General features: G+C 38.0%; 1 protein-coding gene across 1 annotated transcript in view; it reads left to right on the forward strand.

The window, feature by feature from the left end:
- Positions 1-12,936, forward strand: part of KDM3A (lysine demethylase 3A) — a 26,870-nt gene extending 13,934 nt beyond the window's left edge. The window contains exons 8-25 of the mRNA XM_072406895.1: positions 6-157; positions 2,706-3,226; positions 3,738-3,939; positions 4,922-5,136; positions 5,232-5,384; positions 6,154-6,252; positions 6,936-7,063; positions 7,152-7,317; positions 7,437-7,606; positions 8,393-8,629; positions 8,798-8,969; positions 9,081-9,171; positions 10,147-10,277; positions 10,429-10,548; positions 10,635-10,774; positions 11,015-11,191; positions 11,276-11,410; positions 12,054-12,936. Coding sequence (XP_072262996.1) covers positions 6-157; positions 2,706-3,226; positions 3,738-3,939; positions 4,922-5,136; positions 5,232-5,384; positions 6,154-6,252; positions 6,936-7,063; positions 7,152-7,317; positions 7,437-7,606; positions 8,393-8,629; positions 8,798-8,969; positions 9,081-9,171; positions 10,147-10,277; positions 10,429-10,548; positions 10,635-10,774; positions 11,015-11,191; positions 11,276-11,410; positions 12,054-12,134 — 3,090 coding nt within the window. The 3' untranslated portion in view covers positions 12,135-12,936. The remainder of the gene's footprint in view (positions 1-5; positions 158-2,705; positions 3,227-3,737; positions 3,940-4,921; positions 5,137-5,231; positions 5,385-6,153; positions 6,253-6,935; positions 7,064-7,151; positions 7,318-7,436; positions 7,607-8,392; positions 8,630-8,797; positions 8,970-9,080; positions 9,172-10,146; positions 10,278-10,428; positions 10,549-10,634; positions 10,775-11,014; positions 11,192-11,275; positions 11,411-12,053) is intronic.
- Positions 12,937-24,696: the final 11,760 nt, after the last annotated feature.

Here is a 24,696-nt window from a genome sequence, read left to right on the forward strand (position 1 = left end):
ATTAGAAAACTGCCTCCAAGCAATCTGTCCCAGTTGGATTTGGAGAAGCACTGTTAGGGTGTACAGCTACAACTCCTGCAAGTCAAACCCAGACATCCCGGGCTACTCCGCCGCAAGCCAATTCCCCACCAAGCTTCGGCGCTGCCACACCACTTGGGTAAGGACCTGTCATTATATATGCAAGTATGGGTGTATGGTGTGTCTTCATCCCCACCCAGCCTCCCAACATATGTTTCTAACGGAATCCTAGATTCAGAGTGCGATTTCCATTTAAGTATAGGTAGGAGCAAAAAGATAACTACACATTTAAAGTGCATTTATCTTTAAATGTTTACAATTTTGTGATAAAGTGTTTGTGCTCGGGTATAGACTTAGACCGTTAATGTATATTCTTTTAAAGGCTGTTTATTTTCAAAGACACCCTGTTACCCTTCCATTCATTTCGATGACCATATAATGGTATTCGTGGATTTTACATATTTAATGTAACATGTTATTTTATCTTAAAAGCCTCCTTTTTGTTTGAAATCAAAAGCCTGAAAACTCTATTGGTGGGTGTCGCCTCCTTGAACCTAATGTCTGCAGTTCCAGCAGACTTTAAGGTGTCCCTTTTCTTTTTTCAGTACATAGGAGCTTGCACCATTATTATTATTATTAAACAGGATTTGTATAGCGCCAACATATTATGCAGCTGTACTTCAAATAGGGTTGTGCTAGGGAATTGATTTTCACTGTAAACAAAGTAACATTTGCTAGCAAGTTCAATGGCACAATGCAAGTTGATAAAAAATTTCTTATGGAAAGGAAAAATGTTGCAAGTTATATTTCAGATACAGGTAGTCATGCGAGATAGAGACTGGGCTGTAGGTTTGTTCCTAAGTTGAATTTGTATGTATGTCGGAACAGGTACAGGTTGACATTCAAAAATCTGACAATTGATAATCCGGGTCCTTCAGTTTTCTGGCATAGATTTCGGAGCGCATTTTCAAATTTACAATTTTTTTTTTAGAGACGTTGTTTGTTGTGATGGTGCTGTACTCCAGAATGAGCTGTTAGGTTTTAAGTTTCCTCCGTAAAATGAACCTGTTTTTGTTGCTGAGGATGCTGTTACTGTCAGTCATGAAGATGATCATCCTGACAGCCCATCTGCTATTTAGCTTCTTTTTGAGGGTGCAGTAATGATTAACATTCTAAGGCACTATTTTGTTTAGTTGAACTGTTTTATTTAGTTGGTAAACATTAACATTTTATTTGCTTTTCATTTAGTGTCATTTAATTTAGTGTGATTTCACTTTAATATATACAGCATATATATCCTTCAAAAATCTGGAATCTTCGAAAGTCCGGCACTCCTAAGGGGTCCGTCCGTAGGTTGCTGGATTTTTGAATATCATGAACCTTTAATAAATGCAATAAGGACAGATGTTTGTCCAGGATTAGGCAGGATGCTGTGAGTTACTGTATAAAATCCTCACTGTGAGTTAATCACAAACAAAGAAGAAAGAAAAAACTTTATGGAGCCTAGACATTCATTACCTTCTGGAGCAAGCTGTGCTTTGATATGCAAAAAGTAACAACTGCAGAGTTTGTCGTGGTCGTTAAAGAGTTACAAGAGGTGACAGAACAGCAAAGATTTCTTTTTCATCAAGCCTCTGTCTTGCACAGGAACAGGGTTCCTATCAAGTAGTTGTTAGTATGTTCGGATGTACTTAGCTCGGGGACTACCTGTACTTTTTTTGTGCTTGTACCTTGTTGTTAATAAACAGTATTTATAAAGCACCAACTTTTATGAAGTATTGCAGTGATGTGCCCATTCATTGAGTCAATTTATAATTGGAGCAATAAATCAATAAATTCAAAATGTTTATTGGAAATTGGTGATTTTTGTATGGTCTTCACTAGTTCCTTTATTATTCAAGCATACACTATTGAAACCTAGAAGAATGATATCAGTAGTAATGGGCCCTGCCTGATGCATATTAAAGTGGAATGTAAAAAATAAAATCTTGTGACCAGGTGAAAATGTATTTACACTTGGCTGTGCCCACTTTGTCATGGGCATCATCATCATTTGCTTTAAAAATCCTTCCTGATCGCAATTTTCTAACACCAAACTACAGTTCCACCTAAAGCACCCTCACCCACCATCCCTAAGTATTTATTCATTTGTAGCGTGACTCCATCCACCAAAAGCATGAAAAAAATTAGCCATCTACCGTAACTTCCTTTATTATTGACCCGGATTTATGAAAACTCTCCTAGGCTGGAGAGGATACACTTTCATCAGTGAAGCTGTGTAATCCAGCAAAAACCTGGAATGGATCTGGTTCAGAAAACCTTTGTTAACAGATTGCTAATGACTTTTAGTAAATCCATTCCAGGTTTGCTAGATTACCCAGCTTCACTGAATAAATAAATCGGGGTCATTGTGTTTACTTCTCTGGAGGTCAATGTTTTTAGATATCGCTGGTGGTCTTTGTTGACTGTCTGTATCATCTAGAGCTTGCCTTTAGCTGAAGATTCAGCTTCATTTGTATTTCTCATCATCATTTCTTGAGCATTTACTTATGTCCTCTGTTTACTTGTATGTTCTTGGTTATCACATTGTGGGATATCCTTGGGAGGGTTTTGAGGTTGCTGGTGGTAAACCTCTCTGTTATAATGTTTGCAAAAGAATATATATAATAATTTTTTTCTTTTTGCAGGAAGTGCACACAGAATTTACCAGGTGAAACTTCAGTTCTGAACGGAGAAGAGAATAACTTGTTTCTAAGTGTTGCAGCAGCTCAAGGCAATAAAGGGCTTGGATTTGGATTGGACAAGTCAGCTGGGCCATTCTCCTCAGGTGGCGGTTTCTCTTCCTGGGCCAACAAAGCAAATGGGGAAAATGGACAGAAATCTGAAAACCTCTTTGCTGCATTTACCAAACCCTCAACTGTTTTCCCTAAAGGGTTTGAATTTTCCGTTGAGCGATTCCCAGAGAAGAATACCTTGTCGGTGACTGATTCTCCAAGGCTTGGAAGCTCTGAGGCTTGCAAGAACCTGTCTTGGAAACCAGATAATAATCAGCGTCTGTTTAGCTCCATGCCAGTAGCGGAATCAAAACCCGCCACTGTTTTACCAACTGTTGCTGTTGATACGAAAAGCAAACCACAAACTAATAACACTGAAAAAACAACCAAAGTTGAAGCTTCCTATTCCAAGAGCCCTAGTAAAAATGAAGGGGGTAAGTTCATAAATAAAGGTGTGCCTATAGCTTCAAGGGTCTGGAGTATGATAATCTGTATTTAGAATTTGGGGTGGGGGACAAAGGGAAGGCTTACACCAGAAATCAATCACAGACCATTTTTAGAGGTAGCCCATCACGAATTTCAATCACGAAATCTGATATGACACTAGTGGGTAGATTACAGGGAACATTTCAATAATACATTCTCAGTGTGTATACCCGGGTGGGAAGAAATTGTAGGCGAGTGGCAGCCCGTGTATTGTGACCCAACTTTGGTTACTTAAAAGTGCCAGGTGGTGCGCCTGGCAAAAAGGGGCTGGGGCGAACACTGTCTTCTTTAAAGCCTATTTTGCCACTGTCAAGTGCTGTCAGCTCTTGCACCCAATTTTTTGTTGTGTCCTTCATTACTGAGCAATATAAATATGTGAAATATTAGAGTGAGCTTAGGGTTTACTTTATCATAACATAGAGGCCAATAAATAAGGAAATATTTATGTTGTTTTTCCAGTGACCTATCCCAGATCTATACTAATGGACCCACAAAAGCTAAAGAGACTCATGGCAAGCGGGGACTGCTTTGTGCAGGACGGTTCTTGTAATGACATTGCACCTCATCTTCACAAGTGCAGGGAGTGCCGCCTAGACCGATTCGGAAGGAGCAAAGAACAGAGAGATTCTGCCGTTTTCTGCCGCTTCTTTCACTTCCGACGGTAGGAAGCATATATTACTTTTTAACTTGAATTCTGTACCTACTAATTTGTAAAAACTTGACTAATGCTTATAGAAGGTAATCTTGTAAAAACATTCTTGTTTGAAACATGTAAGAGTATCTACCTATAACAAAATACAACTACAGTACATGAATATCATCAGCACCCCTATTTATGTAAAATGCCTTTTTTTTTTTATTATTATTATTATTATTAATAAACAATATTTATATAGTGCCACCATATTACACAGCATTGTACAAATAAATAGGCAGACAGATACACAGTGATACAGGAGGAGGAAAGGGCCCTGCCCCGAAGAGCTTACAATCTAGGAGGTGGGATATGGATTGGTGGGTGAGTAGTGAGGGTTTAACAGACAGAAGAAGACGGGTAGGCAAGTTTGAAAAGATGGGTTTTAGGGCTCTTTTAAAGGAGCAGAAAGTAGGAGCAAACCGAAAAGGACGAGCAAGACCATTCCAGACAGTCAGGGCAGCTCTAGAAAAGTCTTGGAGCCGTGCGTGTGATGAGGTTATGAGTTAAGAAGTCATTAGTAGCTCATTGGAGGGGCAAAGAGAGCGGCTAGGGGAATATTTTTCTATCAGGTCAGAAAGGTAAGTGGGACAAGAACTGTGGAAGAATTTGAAGGCAAAGCACAGGAGCTTGAATTTGATTCTAAGGTGAAATGGAAGCCAATGAAGAGATCTACAAAGAGAGGCAGCAGAGATACAACTTATTTAAATGTCTGTTTGATGGATAGCATGGTCTGCATGTAAAGGTGAAATAAACATGAGTAAAATATACTTGCTGGTATAATATTTTTATGGTTATAAAGTCACTAGAATGCATTCATTTAATATAGAGGAGAGGTCCTTGAAAGTAAAGATTGATTTTTTTAAAGCGAGTCCTAAATTGTAACCATCATAATTGTAAAAAGAAAGTTGGTGGCTTTACCATTTCCCATCTCTCATCTCATCTGTAGGTTATACTTTAACAAGCATGGAATGTTACGAGAAGGAGGCTTCCTGACGCCTAATAAGTATGATGCTGAAGCAATAAACTTGTGGCTTCCGTTAATTAACAGTGTTGTAGGCTTGGACCTAGACACAGCCAAGTACATCCTGGCCAATATCGGGGACCATTTCTGCACATTGGTCTCATCTGAGAAAGAAGTGATGGCATCTGTAGATCCTCAAAGTAAGAGCTTTTTTTCTTTTTATCATTTATTATTATTATTAGGAGTAGTGGACTTGTTTTCTTTTTCTTTTTTTTTCCTTTTTTTTTTTTAACAGAGCAAGTGGCCTGGAAACGTGCTGTGCGTGGCGTACGGGAAATGTGCGATGTCTGTGACACAACCATCTTTAATCTGCACTGGGTCTGTCCTAAATGTGGTTTTGGAGTGTGCGTGGACTGTTACAGAATGAAAAAGAAGAGTATGAATGAAGGTATGTATCACTGTTGGGAGTAGATACCATTTACCTAGGACGATTGAGAAGCAGCAGTGCAATGTCACACAGGCTGCTAGAAAAGTTAGTATATAGCCACTTCTGTTGCAGGTATTGATTATGTTGTTTTACTCTCCAGTGACAAGATCAGTTAAAGGGGAAATAAACTTAAAAACATTAAATTGCAAGCTGAGGGACAAGTGATGTCCCATTGCAATATAATAAAGGTACCTGCCTGTTCGCTCTCCTCTCTACTTCCCTCGCTCCACCACTGCCATCTTCCAGGTTCAGGATCTTCAGCCATGTTGGTTGGCCAGGACTGAAGGATGTAACTCCCCACAGAGTTCTTTCATTCCTGTCAGCCAACTATGTCTGGATCGTACATTCAGCTTTGCATGTACAGTTCCGGTGTACGTTAAAGAAAAACTTGTAAACAGGCTGGTAAATGTTTTTTTTTTTTTTTTTTTTTTTCAATCCCTTGAAAACCAGGCTGCTCACAATTTAATCGTAGCATTTTCAGATGACATGTTTGCACAACATGTTAGCCAATACAAGGGGGTCCCGTTCTTCCTGTGGTAACCTCGCTGATTTTCTGTTTTTGAGAATGCTGCAGCAACTCTATGGTAGACCACCACAGCTTAGAGCAATGGTGGAGGGGATATTTCATCTCTAAAATGCCTAGAAGACTTGACCTGTAACTAAACAATATCTCTTTGAATAGAACAACATTTTAAAATAACTTTGTTGGCTTTGCTTTTCCCTTCCGCAGACAATGATAGTAATGAAAGTTTCTCCTGGTTGAAATGTGTTAAGGGTCAGTTACATGAACCAGAAAATCTCATGCCGACACAAATTGTTCCAGGAAAAGGTAATTTTTTTTTATTTTTCAACATTGTAAATGTTTAAAAAGAAAAAGAATGGTTGTTCCACATACTGTTACATAGACTATTCCTATTATTTTATTACTTATGCTATGTGTCTTTGTTTCTCATGCTAGTTTTAAGCTTCTTTTATCTGTACTATAAATAACCTTCAGCAATATCATGTTAGGGAGATCACATCAATTTAGCTCCTGGCCTGTACAATTTTACCAAACCAAGATACTGCAGAGTCAATAGTAGGTTGGCTGCTTTTGGGCAGGGTACCTGAATGCTGGCATGAATAGACAAAGACATTTGTTAACCTATTTACATACAGTTTTTGAAAAATCCAGAAGTTGAGAAATCTTTCAGAAGTAGTTAAAGGTTCCATGAGCAGTTAGCTAACTGACCTACCATGCTGATTGGATAGTTCCAATGCCATCTCCACTTGACAGAGGCATTTGCATGAACCCAGTGATCTTTTTATTAGCCTGTAAGGGTGACATTTTATCTACTGGCTACAAATACAAAGGTCATTTCCCACCGACCACATTTGTTTTAGAAGATCCCTAGAAATTAAGGTAAAACTGACATAAAATGTATTAAAGGCTTCATGATCAGAAGTACTAATGTTTGCACCATGTTTCATTCATGATAATCTGTTTTTAATGGCTGCTGTTTTGCCTTCCAGCACTGTATGATGTGGGTGACGTTGTTCATTCTGTCAGAGGAAAGTGGGGAATCAAATCAAATTGTCCGTGTTCCAACAAGAACCAAAAGCCTTTACCTAAACCAGCTGTGAAAGAAGAAGTGAAACAGGTGCGCAGTCTTGCATAAATCTGTTAGTACTAAAAGCAGAAATCATGCATATTCTTAATATTCTTACCACTGTGTATTTTTTTTGCAGAGTTCTTCTAGCACTGAAACCACAAACGGAACACTACCTGAGCAAAGCAAACCTGTCACACAAGATGCGTTACCTCTTAGTAGTAAACCACCTTCGTCTTCAAGCACTGGTCCTTTAAGTTGGCTTACAAACCTTCCCAACACAAATGTCAACAAGGAAAACAAAGGTAGGTTGTGGCCTAGAGAAATACGTGTGTGCAAGAAACAAGTTTGTTAAACCTTGATTAAGGACTATACATGAGAATTTACATTTAACAAATGTTTTTACATGTTTTGTTTCCTGCAGATAACCCATTTACTTCCACAGTGAAGACAGAAAGTAAAACACTACCATCTTTTGCTAGTTTTGGAAAGCCAGCTTCCTCTCTCCAGCCATTTAGCAGCTCCATTCTCTCTCCTATGAGCAGCAATAGCTCTGGCTTTTTGCGGAATCTACTTAATTCTTCTGGCATGAAGGTATTTTCATCATATTTACTAATATTTGTTCACATGTCTACAGCTTATAGATGTGTGGGTTACAAATAATACAAGAGGTTAGGTTTTGATAGTATGTTAGGGCAGCCTTATATTGCAGGTCATGCTGCTAACTTAAACTTTGTAGCAGTAGGGATGTAAAAGAGTTAAAGTGAGCGCAATAACAGGCCACATGTTACTTGCCAAATTGTGTTATGGTTTTGAATATAATGCTACCCCTTGCCATTAATTACTATACCTAGATGGCCTGAATCATAGTATGTTGCTACTAGGAGGTATTGGGTGAGTTCTTGATATGTTAGTTAAAACTTGGTTTCTATCTTCTCGAGTAGAATTGCAATGAGGTAAATAGCTCAACCTGAATACGTAAGGAATAAGTGCACACAAACTATTAGGTCTGTATATTATTACAAACCTAACCTAAAAATAAATATTTTCACAAGCTATACATAAAATATTATGCAGATTTTAATCAAATTCTAAACCACATTTGAGACCTTTATTTTTTTTAAAGTGAGCATCAGTATTGTAGAAATTCTAGTCGCACAGTGTGGTCTTTTATTATTCTGTAAAGAAAAGGCCTGGTAGTGAGATGTAAAACAGTTTGGGAAATCTGACATTCTCTGCAAGATATTGGCTTTTTTATCAGTCTAATAACATAACTGATTGATTTACTTCTGCAATTCTCTGTGATTTAACTAATTTATATAGAGGTTTGTTTTGTGCAGTGTGGTCTTGTTTCTTACATGGGATGTTTTTGTTCTATAGCAAGAAGGCAGCGAGAAGAGCACTCCAAAGCTCCTTGATGACATCTTTGCATCTTTAGTACAAACAAAGCCAATAACAAACCCAGTCAGAAGGCCACAAGGACTTGCAGTTCAACCCAGCCTTATGGGATTCAATACACCACACTATTGGCTGTGTGACAACCGATTGCTTTGCCTTCAAGACCCCAGCAATAAAAGCAACTGGAATGTGTTTAGGGAATGCTGGAAACAGGGCCAGGTAGGTGTTCTTATATCTAATTGGCCATAGATCAGTGCACTTAGACATCTGCAGTCTTGGTCACGGGAATAGCAGAGAACATATTAAATCTCACCATGGGTGACAAGTGTGGAGCTTATTATCCCTTTCTGAAAACATTATTATTTTTTTTTTTTTGTTTCCTTCCAGCCTGTAATGGTATCGGGAGTCCACCATAAACTAAACAGTGAGCTTTGGAGGCCAGAGTCGTTCAGGAGAGAGTTTGGTGAACAAGAGGCCGACTTAGTGAATTGCAGAACCAATGACATCATCACAGGAGCCACCGTCGGGGACTTTTGGGATGGCTTTGAAAATATATCCAGTATGTGGTGTTTTGTCACTAATTCTTTAGTACATATTGTTGTCCACAAACAATTGAATTGCCCTTTTAATCGGAACAGTCTATTTAATTTTGTGTTCATTTTATTAACAGAACGCCTTAAAAATGACAATGGAGAGGCAATGGTCCTGAAGTTAAAAGATTGGCCTCCTGGTGAAGATTTCAGAGATATGATGCCTTCCAGGTAAGATATTTTATGTTCTGCAGTTCCCACTAATATCGCTTAGCAAAACAACTTTTGGGTAGTACAAGAATGATATGATTAGGAGGACCAGTCAGGTCAGCGGTCGCCAACCTTTTCAGGTCCACGGACCACTAAAATCACCGTCTCCCGACTGCGAATCCGTGGGGAGCCGGGTGTCGCTCAAAGGGGAGAAACCAGGGGAGAAAATGTCATAATGACATCTCTCCCCCAGAGTGATGTCATTATGACATAACCTCTCCCACTTGCCAATCACAGATCTGAGCCTGCAATGGCAGAGGGCGGGTTGTGTGCAGGGACACAGCCCGCCAACTTCCCTGAGCCTGGGAACTGCTTGGGGTCCGCGGCTCTGGTCGGTGCATCCCTGAGCGGAGTCAGGAGAAGGACCCCGCTGGGGGGACGCACCATGCAGAGCCGCGGACCACTGGTTGGTGACCGCTGAGTCAGATTATATGAATCCAGTTGCAGAAATGTAGCCATCATAGCCAGACTAGCAGCTGTTATTCTTCCCCCCAACCTAAACTATTGGCAATACTGTAGGCCTAAAATGTTATCCTTTATAATAATTTATGAAGGAGTAGTCCTCACCAGTTAATGATATTTTGCAGCTAAAAAAAATTACAAAAACCCCTAGTCCAGTTTGTGTCAGCACCGTTGTTGCATCTAAGACCACTTGATTGCTTTACTTTCTCCCACTTGGATTTGCACATTGAAAATAATAAGCACACTGTAAATTTATAAAGTAATTTAAGGAATAGGCAGAACTGTAGCAACATCCATGTTTGCTGAGCAGGAAGTTCTAAGGTGTAATGTTTTCAGCACAGCCCAAAGAGATGTATTTGGAAAATATTTATTATATCCTGCTGGTTTTAAATGGTCTTATTCCAGTGCTGATTGTTTCTAACTTGTTTTCATTTGTATGCTAGGGTAATAGAAAGTAACCCGTTTTTCTTGCAGGTTTGATGATCTCATGAATAACATCCCTCTTCCTGAATACACCCGGAGGGAAGGAAAGTTAAATCTTGCATCTCGACTTCCCAGCTACTTTGTACGCCCTGATCTTGGACCCAAAATGTACAATGCTTATGGTAAGATTCGCAATGATCCTAATAGCCATTACAGTATTTTGTATGCTAATCTGGTATAGTAGACTTTTTATAGGTGGATTATTTAAATTTTTTATATTTATAAAATTGTATTCAGTGCTTGGATATAAAATGTTTATTCATTTTACAATAGGTTTAATAACACCAGAGGACCGAAAGTATGGGACCACCAACCTCCACCTCGATATTTCAGATGCTGCCAATGTTATGGTGTATGTAGGAATCCCAAAAGATGAGGGTGATCAGGAACAAGGTAGGCTGTCTATTTTGTCTTGCTCTTAAGGTTTTCCAAGTATTTCAAAGCTGGATGTGAATTATCATCTCTTTCTAATGTAACAGAAGTTCTAAAGACGGTCCAAGATGGAGATGCCGATGAACTAACCATCAAGCGCATGGTGGAGTTCAAAGAGAAGCCTGGAGCCTTGTGGCACATATTTGCAGCAAAGGACACTGAGAAGATCCGTCAGTTCTTGAAAAAGGTGCCTATTACACAAAATATAACTAACTACTAAGCTTACTTTAGTAAACTACAACAAGGCATGTCTTTAATTTCAGAAGGGACAGGTGACCGGAGGAAAAAAAAAAAAAAAAAAAAAAAGTTCTGTGATGAATACATCTGCATTGTGGTGATTTAATAAGTCGTCCCTTTAGTAAAGTTAAACACCAAAACAAGTCTCCTCATATTCTAGTTATTCATTTAAATTTTTCTTTTACTAAAGGTGGCCGAGGAGCAGGGCCAGGAAAACCCTCCAGATCACGATCCAATCCATGATCAGAGCTGGTATTTGGACAACACTCTGAGGAAGAGGCTTCTCCAGGAATATGGAGTTCAGGGCTGGGCCATTGTACAGTTCCTGGGAGATGTAGTTTTCATTCCAGCTGGGGCCCCGCATCAGGTATATCATCCTATTAATGATTTTATTCAGATGTTTGTTTTTTTTGTATGAATTCTAATTTACTTTGCGTCTTTCCTACCTCAGGTTCATAACTTGTACAGCTGCATAAAAGTTGCAGAGGACTTTGTATCCCCGGAGCATGTAAAGCACTGTTTCTGGTTGACTCAGGAATTCCGCTATCTATCCCATACGCATACAAACCATGAGGACAAACTGCAGGTATGGGAGTCTTTCTTCCCTGAGTTCTTTTTCCGTGGTACTTTACACTTCTGCAAGCTTATATTGTGATGTACATAATTCTAAAAAAAAAAAATTGTAACATTTTTGTTTTTCATATTTTGCATGATGGAAGGCCTAGATACCAAAATTGTTTTGTTTGTTGAATTCATTGTTTTAAAGCTCGTCTCATGGCAAATATTTAGTTCCACTAGCAAATACCAGTTCCTTGATTCTTTGCTGTATTTAAGAGCTTTGACCTTGGGCAGAATCATCACATCTGACATACTTCCAGGTGTCTGCTTCACGCAACTTCTATCTGACATCCTTTAAGGAAGTGTTAAGGTTTTGCAAAAGGTTGGTGGTTCCTGAAAAAGGAATGTGTAATTGGACATGGGTAATATTTTTATATGTATTTTTTAAATTAACTGTCAACAAAAAAACAAGCCTGACAACACATATAAAGTTAAGCTTACAGCCTTCAACAAAACCGGCAAGTCAAAGCTTTGCAGATCTAGAACACTTTGAGATTTGTATGTTGCTAGAAGGGTTCACAAACTGGTCAAGCTATCTCTAGGCCCTGTACTTATATTTTATCAATGCCTTTTATATACTTCTCTAACATGATTCAAATTCCTTTGCACAGGTGAAAAATGTCATTTATCACGCCGTGAAAGATGCAGTGGCGGTACTGAAGGCCAACGAAGCCAGTCTCGGGAAAGTTTAACACTTTGGCCTCCATATAGTACATCAGATGGACTTCTGTGGAGGATGACCTATGCCGGTCTCCTGTCTTATTCTTTCATTTTGGAAGCTTACCTCGTTCAAGCACGTCCCCAGCAGGGGCTTAAAGGGCAATGTTTACAATCCCTGGAATAGTAAGGTGATCGCAGGACAGACAAGAACACCACAGCTAATAGTTTTTCGAGTTGAATCGTCTTACTGTCGGAAAGAACACTTTGCTGCCGAGGCACAAGACAAGAAGATCTAGGAGTGTCAGTAAACCAAAACACTTTTTTTAGACTGTACAAAATATACCTCTAGTTTTTGGAGATGCTCCAAAGACACCTTGTAAATTTGATTTAAATATCTTTGTCCCCACCCCCTTGATTTTTTTTAAATATAAATATATATATATAGGAAGTTACTTAGAAGTGCGTTTTTGGTTTTTCCTCATTTATTTTTTTTTTTCTAATGAATGCTATTGTAGCCATGATGCATTGCTTGAATGCGTGTTCTAAGTAAAATGTAAATAAGCAGGCTCTTATAATTTTACATTGATTTAGAACTAGCACTGATGTGCCTGGATTTGTGTATTGAATTGATTTAGACATATTTTTGTTGAAATGTATTTCTTTAATTTAATTAACCTTTTACTTTTGGCTTATTTACGATGATCATTCAAAAGAGGGAGGGTGGTGAAAAAAGGACAAGTGACCTGGACCGTTATCGGCTTATGGAGTACATTGTAATTTTTTATTACTTCAGTACTTAAAAACAAAGAAAATAAAAAGTTATTTGTGTTCGTATTAGAGTTTTGCTTTGTTTTATCTTCAAATTTACTTGCCGGTTTATTTTATTTGCAGTCTTGGATTTCTGTACAAATATCAAAAGCTAGGTGTTATGTAGTAAATGTAAAATGCCTTGAAACGGGGGGATGATCTTTGCTTATTGTGTCATGTGGTCACGTGATTTTTTGTTATTGACCGTAATATATTCGCTAAAACGTAAAAGAAGTAGTTATCAACGTAAACAACACGTAAGACATATGTCTTATTTCAGAAAGTGAGAAGGTATAAGATTTTCTGTCCTAATGACAGGAGAACCTCATAAAGGCTTTTGTGGTCACCAGGGCAGGCGGCAGCAAGTGTGTAAGCCTAGTCAATAATTACTTTTTATAGTTAACCAACCACAATAACGAGAAGAAAACAAGTACCTTTCTCTGAAGGTTCATGTCCCATGTTGTTGCTTTCCATCTTTTGACATCTTTTTAGCAGTAAAGATCTATTGGACAGATCATTGCATAGAGCAGCAACATGGATTTGCAGGGTGCTGGGGTCACATTACCCTCCCACAACCATCCTGGATTCTACAGGACTCAATTGGGTAATGGGATGACAATATCACTGTGCTGTGCAAAACGATGGAAAGGATTCGGCAAATGACAGGCTGCCTGTATAAAACAAGCCATATAGCACAAGTGACCAAGTGTTTACTACAGAAAACTTCTGCACAGAGCCCAGGAGTTCATTCACTCTGGATTACTTCTCAGGAAAAATACAAAGGAGACTAAAGATCTAATTTATAATACAAATGCCTCTATTTTGGAAGTATTTGTATAAACAAATAAAAGGTAATACAATAATTTCAAATGTTTATGGATAGACCCCTCCACTCTGTATATATCCAGTAAATATGTCCCTACGAGTTGATTCTTTTCTTCAGATTGCATTTTAGGATTGTGGGAGGAGTACTTGTTTAGGTGTGTGTGTATATGTATATGTATATATATATATATATATATACACACACACACAAAATTACTTTGAGTTAAAATCAGTCTGTTTAGTCACATGGTAGTAACACCTGTACAGCCTACCTGCTCCCCATACCCCATATATGGGATACCCCATTCTTCAACTCTCAACTGGAAAATGGCCCTGGGTAGCATGGGGTCATTACACATTCAGCAACCAACAGTGTGGTGATCCTGGCAGATAAGCATCAGACTTTTTAAGGAGGACTTTTTGAGAATCGAGGTCTCTCTTGTTTATACCCCCTGACCATTCCACTTTGTTGTTGGTTTTTCTGCCATATGGGAAGCTTGCCTACTCTACTCACTTATGTCCAGCTGGTAAGGACCATCTAATGTTAGCATTTTATTTGCTATGTGGAGACATATTATTTTGTGTTTTGTCTGGATTTATGATTGTATATATTTGATAGTTATATTTGTCTTGGTGAATATTGCCGCCAACAAAGAAAGTAAAAGTTAACCCCTAGTTGTGATCAGAGCCATAGGGAAAATCCTCCATTAGGGTTTGTTTTCTATAGACAAATTTTACTTTTTTGTCTTTTTGGAGATTTGTTTTCTTTTCCTGTTAATGTTTTATAACAGGATGGGAAATCTCCATAGAATAGAGAGAAAATGACCCTTCTTTGTACAATCCCAATTCACCTGTGATACCATATTAGTTAGCACATCTCTAACGTGATCTTTTCTGGAAGAAGGTTTTAAAGATTCTATTCTATTTTTTTCCAGTTTCCAAAATCTCACTGTGTTGTGGGTCTCAAGTATTTGAATGTTCATATTGAGATTATAATTTACTTGCAATCTAACAGATCTGTAGTTACCATTCTTTCAGGTTCCTAGTTTCACAGTGGGGACTCTGCACTTGCAGTTTGTGGACCTGTCCTTTGGTCCCTCCAGTGTTTGCCAAAGTTTTGGACCTGTTGTTTTTTTTAGGGTTATACACAGTGTTGTGTACATAGATGACTTGGTGAAGTAGCAGCCAGTAATGGCCTGGTCAGGACATATGTCTAACTGTTCAGCCTCTTCTTCAGTAGTTTGGATTCTGAATCTTAAGAAATTAGCACTGCAAAATGATTGGCATAGAGCTAAATTATCTTGGGCTAGTTCTGGATACAGCTCACCTCAGCCCTCTAGGTGTCCTATGTACAGTTGTAAAATACTTGGTTGCCACCAGAGAAATAACATTTTTACTAATACCGGTAATATCTTGGAACTTGGTGATTTTGTGAAATCCAGATCCAGCTGGAGCACATCATATCTGTGGCCTAAACCAACAATCAGATGAGTTTCTTTGGAAAACCACTTTTGGACCAAGGTGGATGGCCATTACACTAAAGGTTCTGTAAAACCTGTGTCATAGGTGGGAAAAGTCAGATGTCCTCCTAGTGTTTAGGTCCAACAACAAACTGGACTAATATGTCCTCAAATGCACAAATCCCCAGGAACATTGTATGCTCTGGCTACATTGAATCCGTACAACTTGATCCATGCCTTTCATCCATCTGCTCTGCAGGATCAAGGTGACTGGATATGGCCGACGTAGATGTCTCTAGCCTGGGGTTTCCACCTGGGACCTCCATTACTCTCTGATATTTCCCAGTCACCCACATGAGATAACATGTATTATTAATATTAATAAACACTATTTATATAGCACCAACATATTATGCAGCGCTGTACATTAACCTCCCTGGCGGTATGATCCTCATTATTTTAAATTTCTCGTCAGGTCTCGCCTACCTGCCCTCCAGCCCAAGGCTCATGAGCAGATGCCCAGCCGGCATCTGCTTCCCCTGGCCTTGCGTCCCCAACGTTCACACGCCAGGGGACGCAGATGCCGGTTGCCGCTCGAATGTGGGAACCAGGTAGGACTTAGTAAACTCCCATGCAATTCCACCCTCCAGTGTGGCTCGGGGTTACTGCTTTTTGTATGAAAAATCCACACTCGGGAATACAGCCAGGGAGGTTAAATAGGGGTTGCAAATGACAGTGATACAGGAGGATGGGATGACCCTGCCCTCAAGAGCTTACAATCTAGGAGGTGGGGAAAGCAGCACACAATAGAAGGGGAGATATGGAATGGTGGGAAGTAGTGAGGGTTTAGAAGACCGAAGAAGTGTGGGTTTTGAAGAATACCGAAGAAGATGGGTTTTGAGTTCCCTTTTAAATGAGCAGAAAGTAGGAGCAAGCCGAATAGGACGAAGAAGACCATTCCAGAGAGTTGGGGCAGCTCTAGAAAAGTCTTGGAGCCGTGCGTGTGATGAGGTTATGAGTGAGGAAGTCATTAGTAAAACATTGGAGGATAGAAGAAAGTGGCTAGGGGAGTATTTGTAAGAACTGTGTAGGGATTTGATTCTAAGGTGAAATGGAAGCCAATGAAGAGAACTACGAAGAGATGCAGCAGAAGAAGAGCGGTGGGAAGGATGGATGAGTCTGGCTGCACCCATCTCCCTATCCATCTGAAACCTTTTACTTGTTTTTCATTGATAATAATGAGAGACAAAAATATACCCTCTGGTTTTTGTCAGTGCTGGCCATGCCTCTAAAAGAAAACTTGAGGATAAACCATTTCCATTTGTGCTAAATATGAAATAAGTATAGGACTGCAATAACATTGGACTTCATTCACTTATTCTCTGATACCTCAGATAAAAAGACAATAGTTTACTCAGAAATTCCGCTATCTATCCCATACACATACAAACTACAGGTAGATCTGAGATAATAGACCATCTTTTGAAGACTCCTATGACCAATTTACAGGCACCTCTAACAAAGCAATATCAATCTTCAGTGCTCAGAAAATTCATTACACTACATTAGCCCGCTCTTTAAGTATAGTTATTATTTTATATAAGCGGCACTTTAGAGGTAAAAGTCATAGCACATTTTATGCAAGTACAGAAAATACTTGTTGCTCCTGTCAGAATTCCAATAACCTTGTAACAATGTTATCAGCTTTTCCTGATAATATTGTAAAATTTTTATTATTAATATGCAGAAGCTTTTGTCTAAATGACAAAGAACAATTTCATGCTAAGCTAAATTACAGGCAAATATTTCCTTAAATTTCCTAAAAATATTTTCTTACTAATTTTAATATAATATGTTATTATAATAAAATAAAGAGTGCATAACCACAATTACAGGAACAGATTTGCTAACAGGTGCAGAAATCTTTGAAATATCAACCAATGGATATTTGAGGCTAAATTCTGTTTTCTATATCTATGTAAATACTGCCCTCTAGTGGTCAGAATTAGTACTGTGCACTCTATGCATTTGTTGATATGAAAAAAAGAATTTAAAAAAAGGCAAAGGCAAGATGCTAAATTTTTAAATAAATTGCCTGTTTTTATAATTAGATGATTTTTTTGTTTTACTCTATAATGGTATTTTATATACAAATTCTTATACAATTCTTATAGCCCAAATAAGCAATGATTATCAAATGCATGCACAAATGCATGTTTTTTTTTAATGTACATTTTTATTAACGTTTTTAACATAACATTTACAAGTAAACAACAAAGCAGGATCACAAAGGAAAAAAAAGCAAATAAAACATATTAAACAATAGGGGAATGCTAGGCGCAAAATACAGAATGATGTCAAAATATGAAAACAAACATCATGAAATACATACAAAACCAAAGGAACAAAACAAGATTACAAATACACTTCTGTTTTCTAACCCTTCGTATCGATTATATCAATACACAATCAGTACTTATCTAGCATCAAGTAAAACAAATGAGCATTCCTAAATAAACGCCTTTGCAAAAATCAAATTAAAAAAAGGAAAGGAAAAAGAGAACAGAAAGAAGTCTAAGATCCCACTAGGGAAACAACTAGTGCAGCCAAGCATATTTAAGGTTCAGATGCGCAACTTATACAATACCGGTAGCAGTTGCTTGATCCCATGGAGCCCAAATTTCCTCAAATTTTTCCAGTTTGTTATTGAGCCTAGCAGATAAATGTTCCATTAGCCGAAAATCCCCTACACGTGTCCTCAATTCCGCAACAGAGGGCGGAGTGGGTGTTTTCCAATGTACCGAGATGAGGCATCTGGCCGCCGTAAGAATATGCGCCAAAAGAGCTAACCTCGGTTTAGAAAGTTCGGTAATGGGGACATTCAGCAAATAGGTCCCCGGATCTAAACTGATAGAGTTTTCCAGTATTTTAATGAGCAAAGCATTCACCCCACTCCAGTAAGGCACTATCTTAGAACAGTTCCAAAAAAAATTAAACGATACCTAGTTGAGAATCACACCTGCAGCAGCTATCACTGCAAGACGGATATATGGAGTAAAGCATGTCTGCAGTATAGTACCAATGCAGAGGAATTTCATATACATTTTCCCTATACAGTGTGCATACTGATTTCTTTTGAGCTTTACTCCACATAACCTGCCACAGCTCTGGAGGGAGTTCCCTGCCCAAAATGGACTCCCATTTAGTCATTTAAGCATGCTTAACTAAGGCCACCACAGGTTCAGTAGTTAATATCCGGTAAATCTCTGAGATCAGCCCTCTGTGAGATGGACCTCCTGCGTATACACGTTCAAACAACATGGGGGGTGATAAGAGAAAGTCTCTAGTGACAGCTTGGGTGAAATTAGGGATTTGTAGGGAGCTGTATATGGCTGATGTAGGTAGTTCAAACTTGGATTGTAGATCTGCAAATGGCAATAACTTCCTGGTGACTGGATTAGAAATATGTCCAAAACAGAAAATCTTTTTAGAAACCATCATACGCCTAGTCAAAAAATCATACGCCTAGTCAAGCTATCTGGGATTTGGGGGTTATATACAAAGGAAGTTAGTAAGGATTTGGGAGAGGCAAGACAGAACTTTTCTTTACTACAAAGCCAAATTCGTCTAGTGAACTTCATAGGTCCCAACAGGGATGAGTCAGGTATATAGTGCGGGGATCCCCACAACATCGAGTTAGGATGTGCAGGGCCAAGCCAAAGTTTCTCTATCTCCGTCCATCTATTGTAAACCCCTAAAGTGGTCCATGAAGCAATCTGACGAGGATGTGGGACCAAAAAAATATTTATAAAAATCTGGTACCCCTAAACCTCCCCTATTTTTCAACTAACATAATACAGATTCGGGAGGACGGTAATGCTTATAATCCCAAATGAAGTTAGGTACTTCGGCTTGAACGTGCCCCAAGGCTGCACGTGGTACATTCACCGGCAGTTTTGGTGAGACAGACATTTAAATAAGGGCAATACGTCCAAAGAAGGATATATGGAGAGTGCGCTATTTGGGCAGAAGTGATTTATTATCCTGGAAAAATTGGTATAGTATGGTATGGTATAGTATTGGTTATAGTATGGTATGAGAGAGTCATTTGAACTCCCAGATATTTAATGTTTTTCTGTTTCCAGCGATATGGGAAACTATCAAATGCATGTATTTTTAAAACTTTTGGGTTAAGTATAGGCCCCATGGTACATGATTTATTTCCAAGGCCTACACAGCACAATACACTTGTACTTTGTCCATTTATAGTTAAGGTATCACTAAGTATAAGTATAGTTAAGTATATCACTTCCAATAAACAATTGCATCTCTTTTTTTCATGAATTCCATCCATTCTGACTACTGACCTAGCATCACTCGCTTTGCATGAATACATTCTACCACCAAGAGCATTTCAACTTGACTAGTGGGTGTTCTGATATTCTGCTTCTAATACTTTCTGAATCACTGAACCAGAATGTGTTTGCAGCTCAGGTGTTCAACTTTTGCAAATTAGAGCCAGGCCTTCCATGTGAGAAGGAACCTCTACATCGGGGGTGTCAAACTCAGGCCTGCGAGCCAAATCTGGCCCGTACTTTAATTATTTTTGGCCCGCAAAAAAATAGTAAATGTTTACTAGAGCTAGCCCGCCGGAAGACGGCAAAACTAATACTACAAATCCCAGAATGCATTGGTAGTTCGTCAATCAGGACCCACAAGCGCCCCCTACTCTGTTGACATTCATTACCGACCTTCCTCAATTGTAGATATTTTTTTAAATAAATACCAAGGTTGGCCCACGACTTTATCCAAATTTTTTATTTTGGCCAACTGTGTATTTTAGTTTGACACCCCTGCTCTACATCATTCATTCTCTTCCTTCAAGGAAGATTCAAGATTCTCTCCCCAACTGTCTTTCCTCCGCCTTCTGTGTCTACATTACTTTGTGTCCATACATTGTTGGATAAAATGCATGCCATTATGAGGGAGGAGACATCTACAATTAAAAATACTTATTGCACATCTAAAAATGAATAAGATAGGACATTGCACCTGGGACTGGGAGAATGGATACTCTTGTTCTGGCAAGCCAAGATTTGAAAAATGAGCAGCTTTAGAATAAGCTCTAAACTAAATAGAAAATAAGATTATGGGGAAAACAACACAGTAATATACATATTCAAGACATACTCAACAAAAGGGCAGTACAATGGCTCAGTGGTTAGCACTCTGGCCTCTGCGTTGGATCCCAGGTTCGAATCTTGGCCATATTCAAGACATAGCCAACAAGACATACTCAAAACAATGTGGGATTTCAGCCGAAAGAGACCTGGTGGCCATCCAAGGGACATTATTACTAAACTCCATTTTTTATCAATGGAGATTCTACTGTGTGTCACTAGAAATTTTACTTTTTTAATACATCAGACCAAAGAGGCAATTTTTTTGGCTTTCACTTTACCAAGTACATTTCTGTACCTCTTGGTTGCTATCCCATGATTCAAGGAACTCTTCAAGTATTAGACTCAACTATCCTTTCCTATTGCACACCTAATTCAGAACAAACCCCATTCCTCTCTTTATATCTGCCCTGACTGTTCTTGGACCTTCTCTTTGCTGAGATTTTATTCTGGTTCTAATACGGAACATTGACAAATCCTCTCAAAAGTTTTCTCCTTCTAATAAAAATCTGCCATCTGCCATTTCACAATATCATATATTCACATGCACCTTCATTCTAAAGATTTCACTTATATTTTTCACCGCTCATAAATTGCATTTCAGCAATATTGCACCCTTTCCATCCATTCTCTCCATTTCTGTTTTAGCTATCTCATGGTCTGCCCATTATCTGTATATTCTCTCCCGCTACTCCCTCATTATCAAACTTGAAAGCTCCTCGGGGGTCTTAAAAATGATTCTTTGCTTACTTTCAAAGATGATGCAAAGAGCATACATTCAAATATTATACCCATAATGCTCAATCAGTCTAACCAGCCATACCTTGGGGAGCTTTCAAACCTGTGATAAGAGGTTATCTTATCTAAATTGCCTTGTAACACAAGAAAACTAGAACTCAACACATAGAAAATCGCGCTTCCAGCGAGCGCGGATTTCATTGATGAATCAGGGGCAATGGCTCAGTGGTTAGCACTCTGGCCTCTGCTTTGGATCCCAGGTTCGAATCTCGGCCATATTCAAGACAACAAGACATACTCAAAACAATGTGGGATTTCAGCCAAAAGAGACCTGGTGGCCATCCAAGGGACATTATTACTAAACTCCATTTTTTATCAAAGGAGATTCTACTGTGTGTCACTAGAAATTTTACTTTTTCAATACATCAGACCAAAGAGGAAATTTTTTTGGCTTTCACTTTACCAAATACATTTCTGTACCTCTTGGTCGCTATCCCATGATTCAAGGAACTCTTCAAGTATCAGACTCAACTATCCTTTCACAATATCATATGTTCACATGCACCTTTATTCTAAAGATTTCACTTATATTTTTCACCGCTCATAAATTGCATTTCAGCAATATTGCACCCTTTCCATCCATTCTCTCCACTTCTGTTTTAGCTATCTCATGGTCTGCCCATTATCCGTATATTCTCTCCCGCTACTCCCTCATTATCAAACTTGAAAGCTCCTCGGGGGTCTTAAAAATGATTATTTGCTTACTTTCAAAGATGATGCAAAGAACATACATTCAAATAATATACCCATAATACTCAATCAGTCTAACCCGCCATACCTTGGGGAGCTTTCAAACCTGTGATAAGAGGTTATCTTATCTAAATTGCCTTGTAACACAAGAAAACTAGAACTCAACACATAGAAAAGGAACGTTTCGCCATATTTGGTGGGACTGTCCTGTGGTTAAAAAGCTCTGGATCAGAATATTTAATTATATACGATCAGTTTTACATGTGTCTCTTAAGAGAGACCCCTGGATAGCCTTGCTTCATAGGATAATTCCTTGTATTTCTAAAAATCAGCGAAAACTGCTTTCTTTTATTCTTCTGGCCACACGACAAGTGATTGCAGCTGCATGGCGGAAACCGACGTTAAGTTTTCAAGCTGTATTATCTAGACTGTCAGATACCATGGTCTTAGAGAAAATGTCAGCTACTGCTAATGATTCTATTCATAATTTTTATAAGGTTTGGTCTCCTTGGCTAGATCACCATACAGCTTTAGGCATAGACCTTAGACTTTTTCAAATATAATTCATTGAATCATTAATCATTAATCATTAATCTATATTGTCAGATTCGAGTATTTTCTTTTTTTTGGTATTGTTCTTTTAATCCAGTTTTGTCTGTATTTTGATTAATATTGCTGGTGTTTTTTTTTGTTTTTTTGTTGTTGTTTTTATTGTAAGTGTCTCTATTGTTTCTTTTCTGTATATTTTGAAAAAATTCAATAAAAAATATTTAAAAAAAAAAAAATAAAAAAATAAAAACACTGGAATAAAGTATACCATATCATCAGTTTAATCCTTCAATTTAAAGCAAAACTACGCTGAAAAAAAAAAAAAACACACACACTTCATTCCACAGACCCTTCGATCGTGCTGAGAAAGTCCTTGATCGGGTTCTGCGTCATCCTGGAATTCTCCTTTGTACCAGCACAGGGTAAGCACTGGGTCGTCGCCATCTTAATCCATCTTCTTCTGGCTTTGTCATCCAATCTCCCACCGCACAGGTGCAAGATTGGATGACGTAACCCTCTGTAAAGGTGGAGATTGGCATTTCTTTCCCCCCTTTCTTTGCATGCTCAAGATCACGCATGCGCAGAAAAAGCAGCCAAGAGCTTCCCGGGATGCGTGACGTAGGTATCACAGGAGACTCTGTGCTCCCATTTAGTATTGGTCGTCGTGATGATCAAAACAGAAGGCATTTGAAAAAGTCATTAAAGGCATTTAAAAAAAAAAAAGATTTTTACTTTATAAAAAAGGATCATGTACCCTTTTATGTAAGGTAAAGATTTTAGTTTAGGTCTGCTTTTCATGTCATAAAATCAAGAGCTAATTGAATTAAATTTAATTAAAGAACATCTTAGACCTGGTGGTCGCGCTGTTATCTAGGCACTCTTACCTCTCAGTGGTATTTAGTGCTAATCATAAGCCCCAAGTCTTTGTGTCCATAATTGTTTAATAAACAAAACTTGATGTTCTTATTCATACCCTGGCCAGGAATATTGGGGGTCGGTAAAATACTTTTCCCATACTTTTTAAAGCTGTCCTGTTCAAAAGCAAATTATATGTGAAAGAATTAATTTCCTGCATGATCAATTATGATACCAGGGGGCTCTAAAATGTTTAAACCACTCTGTCATACTATTTATCTTCTTATTAATATTGTATATTACTAATATACAATCGAAAGAAATGTGATCTTGTTTTTTCAGTGAGTAATACTTACACAAATTGACATACTGTAGTTTGTCAGGATCAAAATCCATTCATATGGAGATTGAATCAAAATGTAATTATTCTTTAGTTAATATGTATTACAATCAAAATTTTGCAAAGAAACATTGAATATTGAGGTATTACGAGTTAGCTAAAATGACAGTAAACAATACATTTGTATGTCAATATACAGTAAGTGTTTTTTGTGTGTGCTTCTTTATGTATGTATAATATTCAAAATGAAAAAGTTCTATATACTTTGTTCAGTTGTTTAAATATAGCTTATGTAAATTTCATATTTACCACTTGCAATAAGCAGGTGGCTCTGTTAGCTTAGAAAGCTGGTTTAATATGATGCTGAAAAAACTCAAGTAGCTGTCCTAATCTTGGTCTGTAAGAGCAATCAGCATGTGCAGAACTGGTATAAAAACACCAGTATGTCATTAAAAGTTTCCCTAAAAACACACTGCATTAGATGTGTATCTAATGACAAAGAATATAAAACAGTATTTAAATTCTCCAAATAAGCCTAACAAAAGTAAATTGTTTGTTAGTTTTAAGTGGTTTAAAATACAGTTTCATTCATACTTTATTAGGATCCCCTCATGCAAGTTTTCAGTGCTTTGAGCTTTCCTAATAATGTTTATAATTCCCACATGGCAATAAAACTCCTAATAAGGGAAAGAGAGAAGGAGATTTCAATTGTACTTTATAAATAAACACCAAGGACAGCAATATTTTTGGCTGCTTGTTTTGAAATATTTAGATTTTAAAATATATTTTTTGTCTTTAAAAAATAAATGTCATTTTTTTCATAGATTTGGTTAATTATATATTGTATTGTCGGTATGTGCATTTGTGTATATTTGTATGGATGTAAATTGTAACTATACTACATATGTGCCCTTTAGAGGCATTTTGATTGGATGTTGAATATTTTAAATAAAAAAAATTGATTTATCTGGGAGTGTATTTAAATCTCATGGAAAAAGTTTTGTGTATGACCACATAATGATCATAGCAACAGTTTACACAAAAAAGACTGGTAACTGAGGAACTAATGCCTGTTAAATGGGGGCTGATC

The sequence above is a fragment of the Pyxicephalus adspersus genome, chromosome 3 (assembly GCF_032062135.1).
Source record: "Pyxicephalus adspersus chromosome 3, UCB_Pads_2.0, whole genome shotgun sequence".
In the NCBI taxonomy this organism is placed as follows: domain Eukaryota; kingdom Metazoa; phylum Chordata; class Amphibia; order Anura; family Pyxicephalidae; genus Pyxicephalus; species Pyxicephalus adspersus.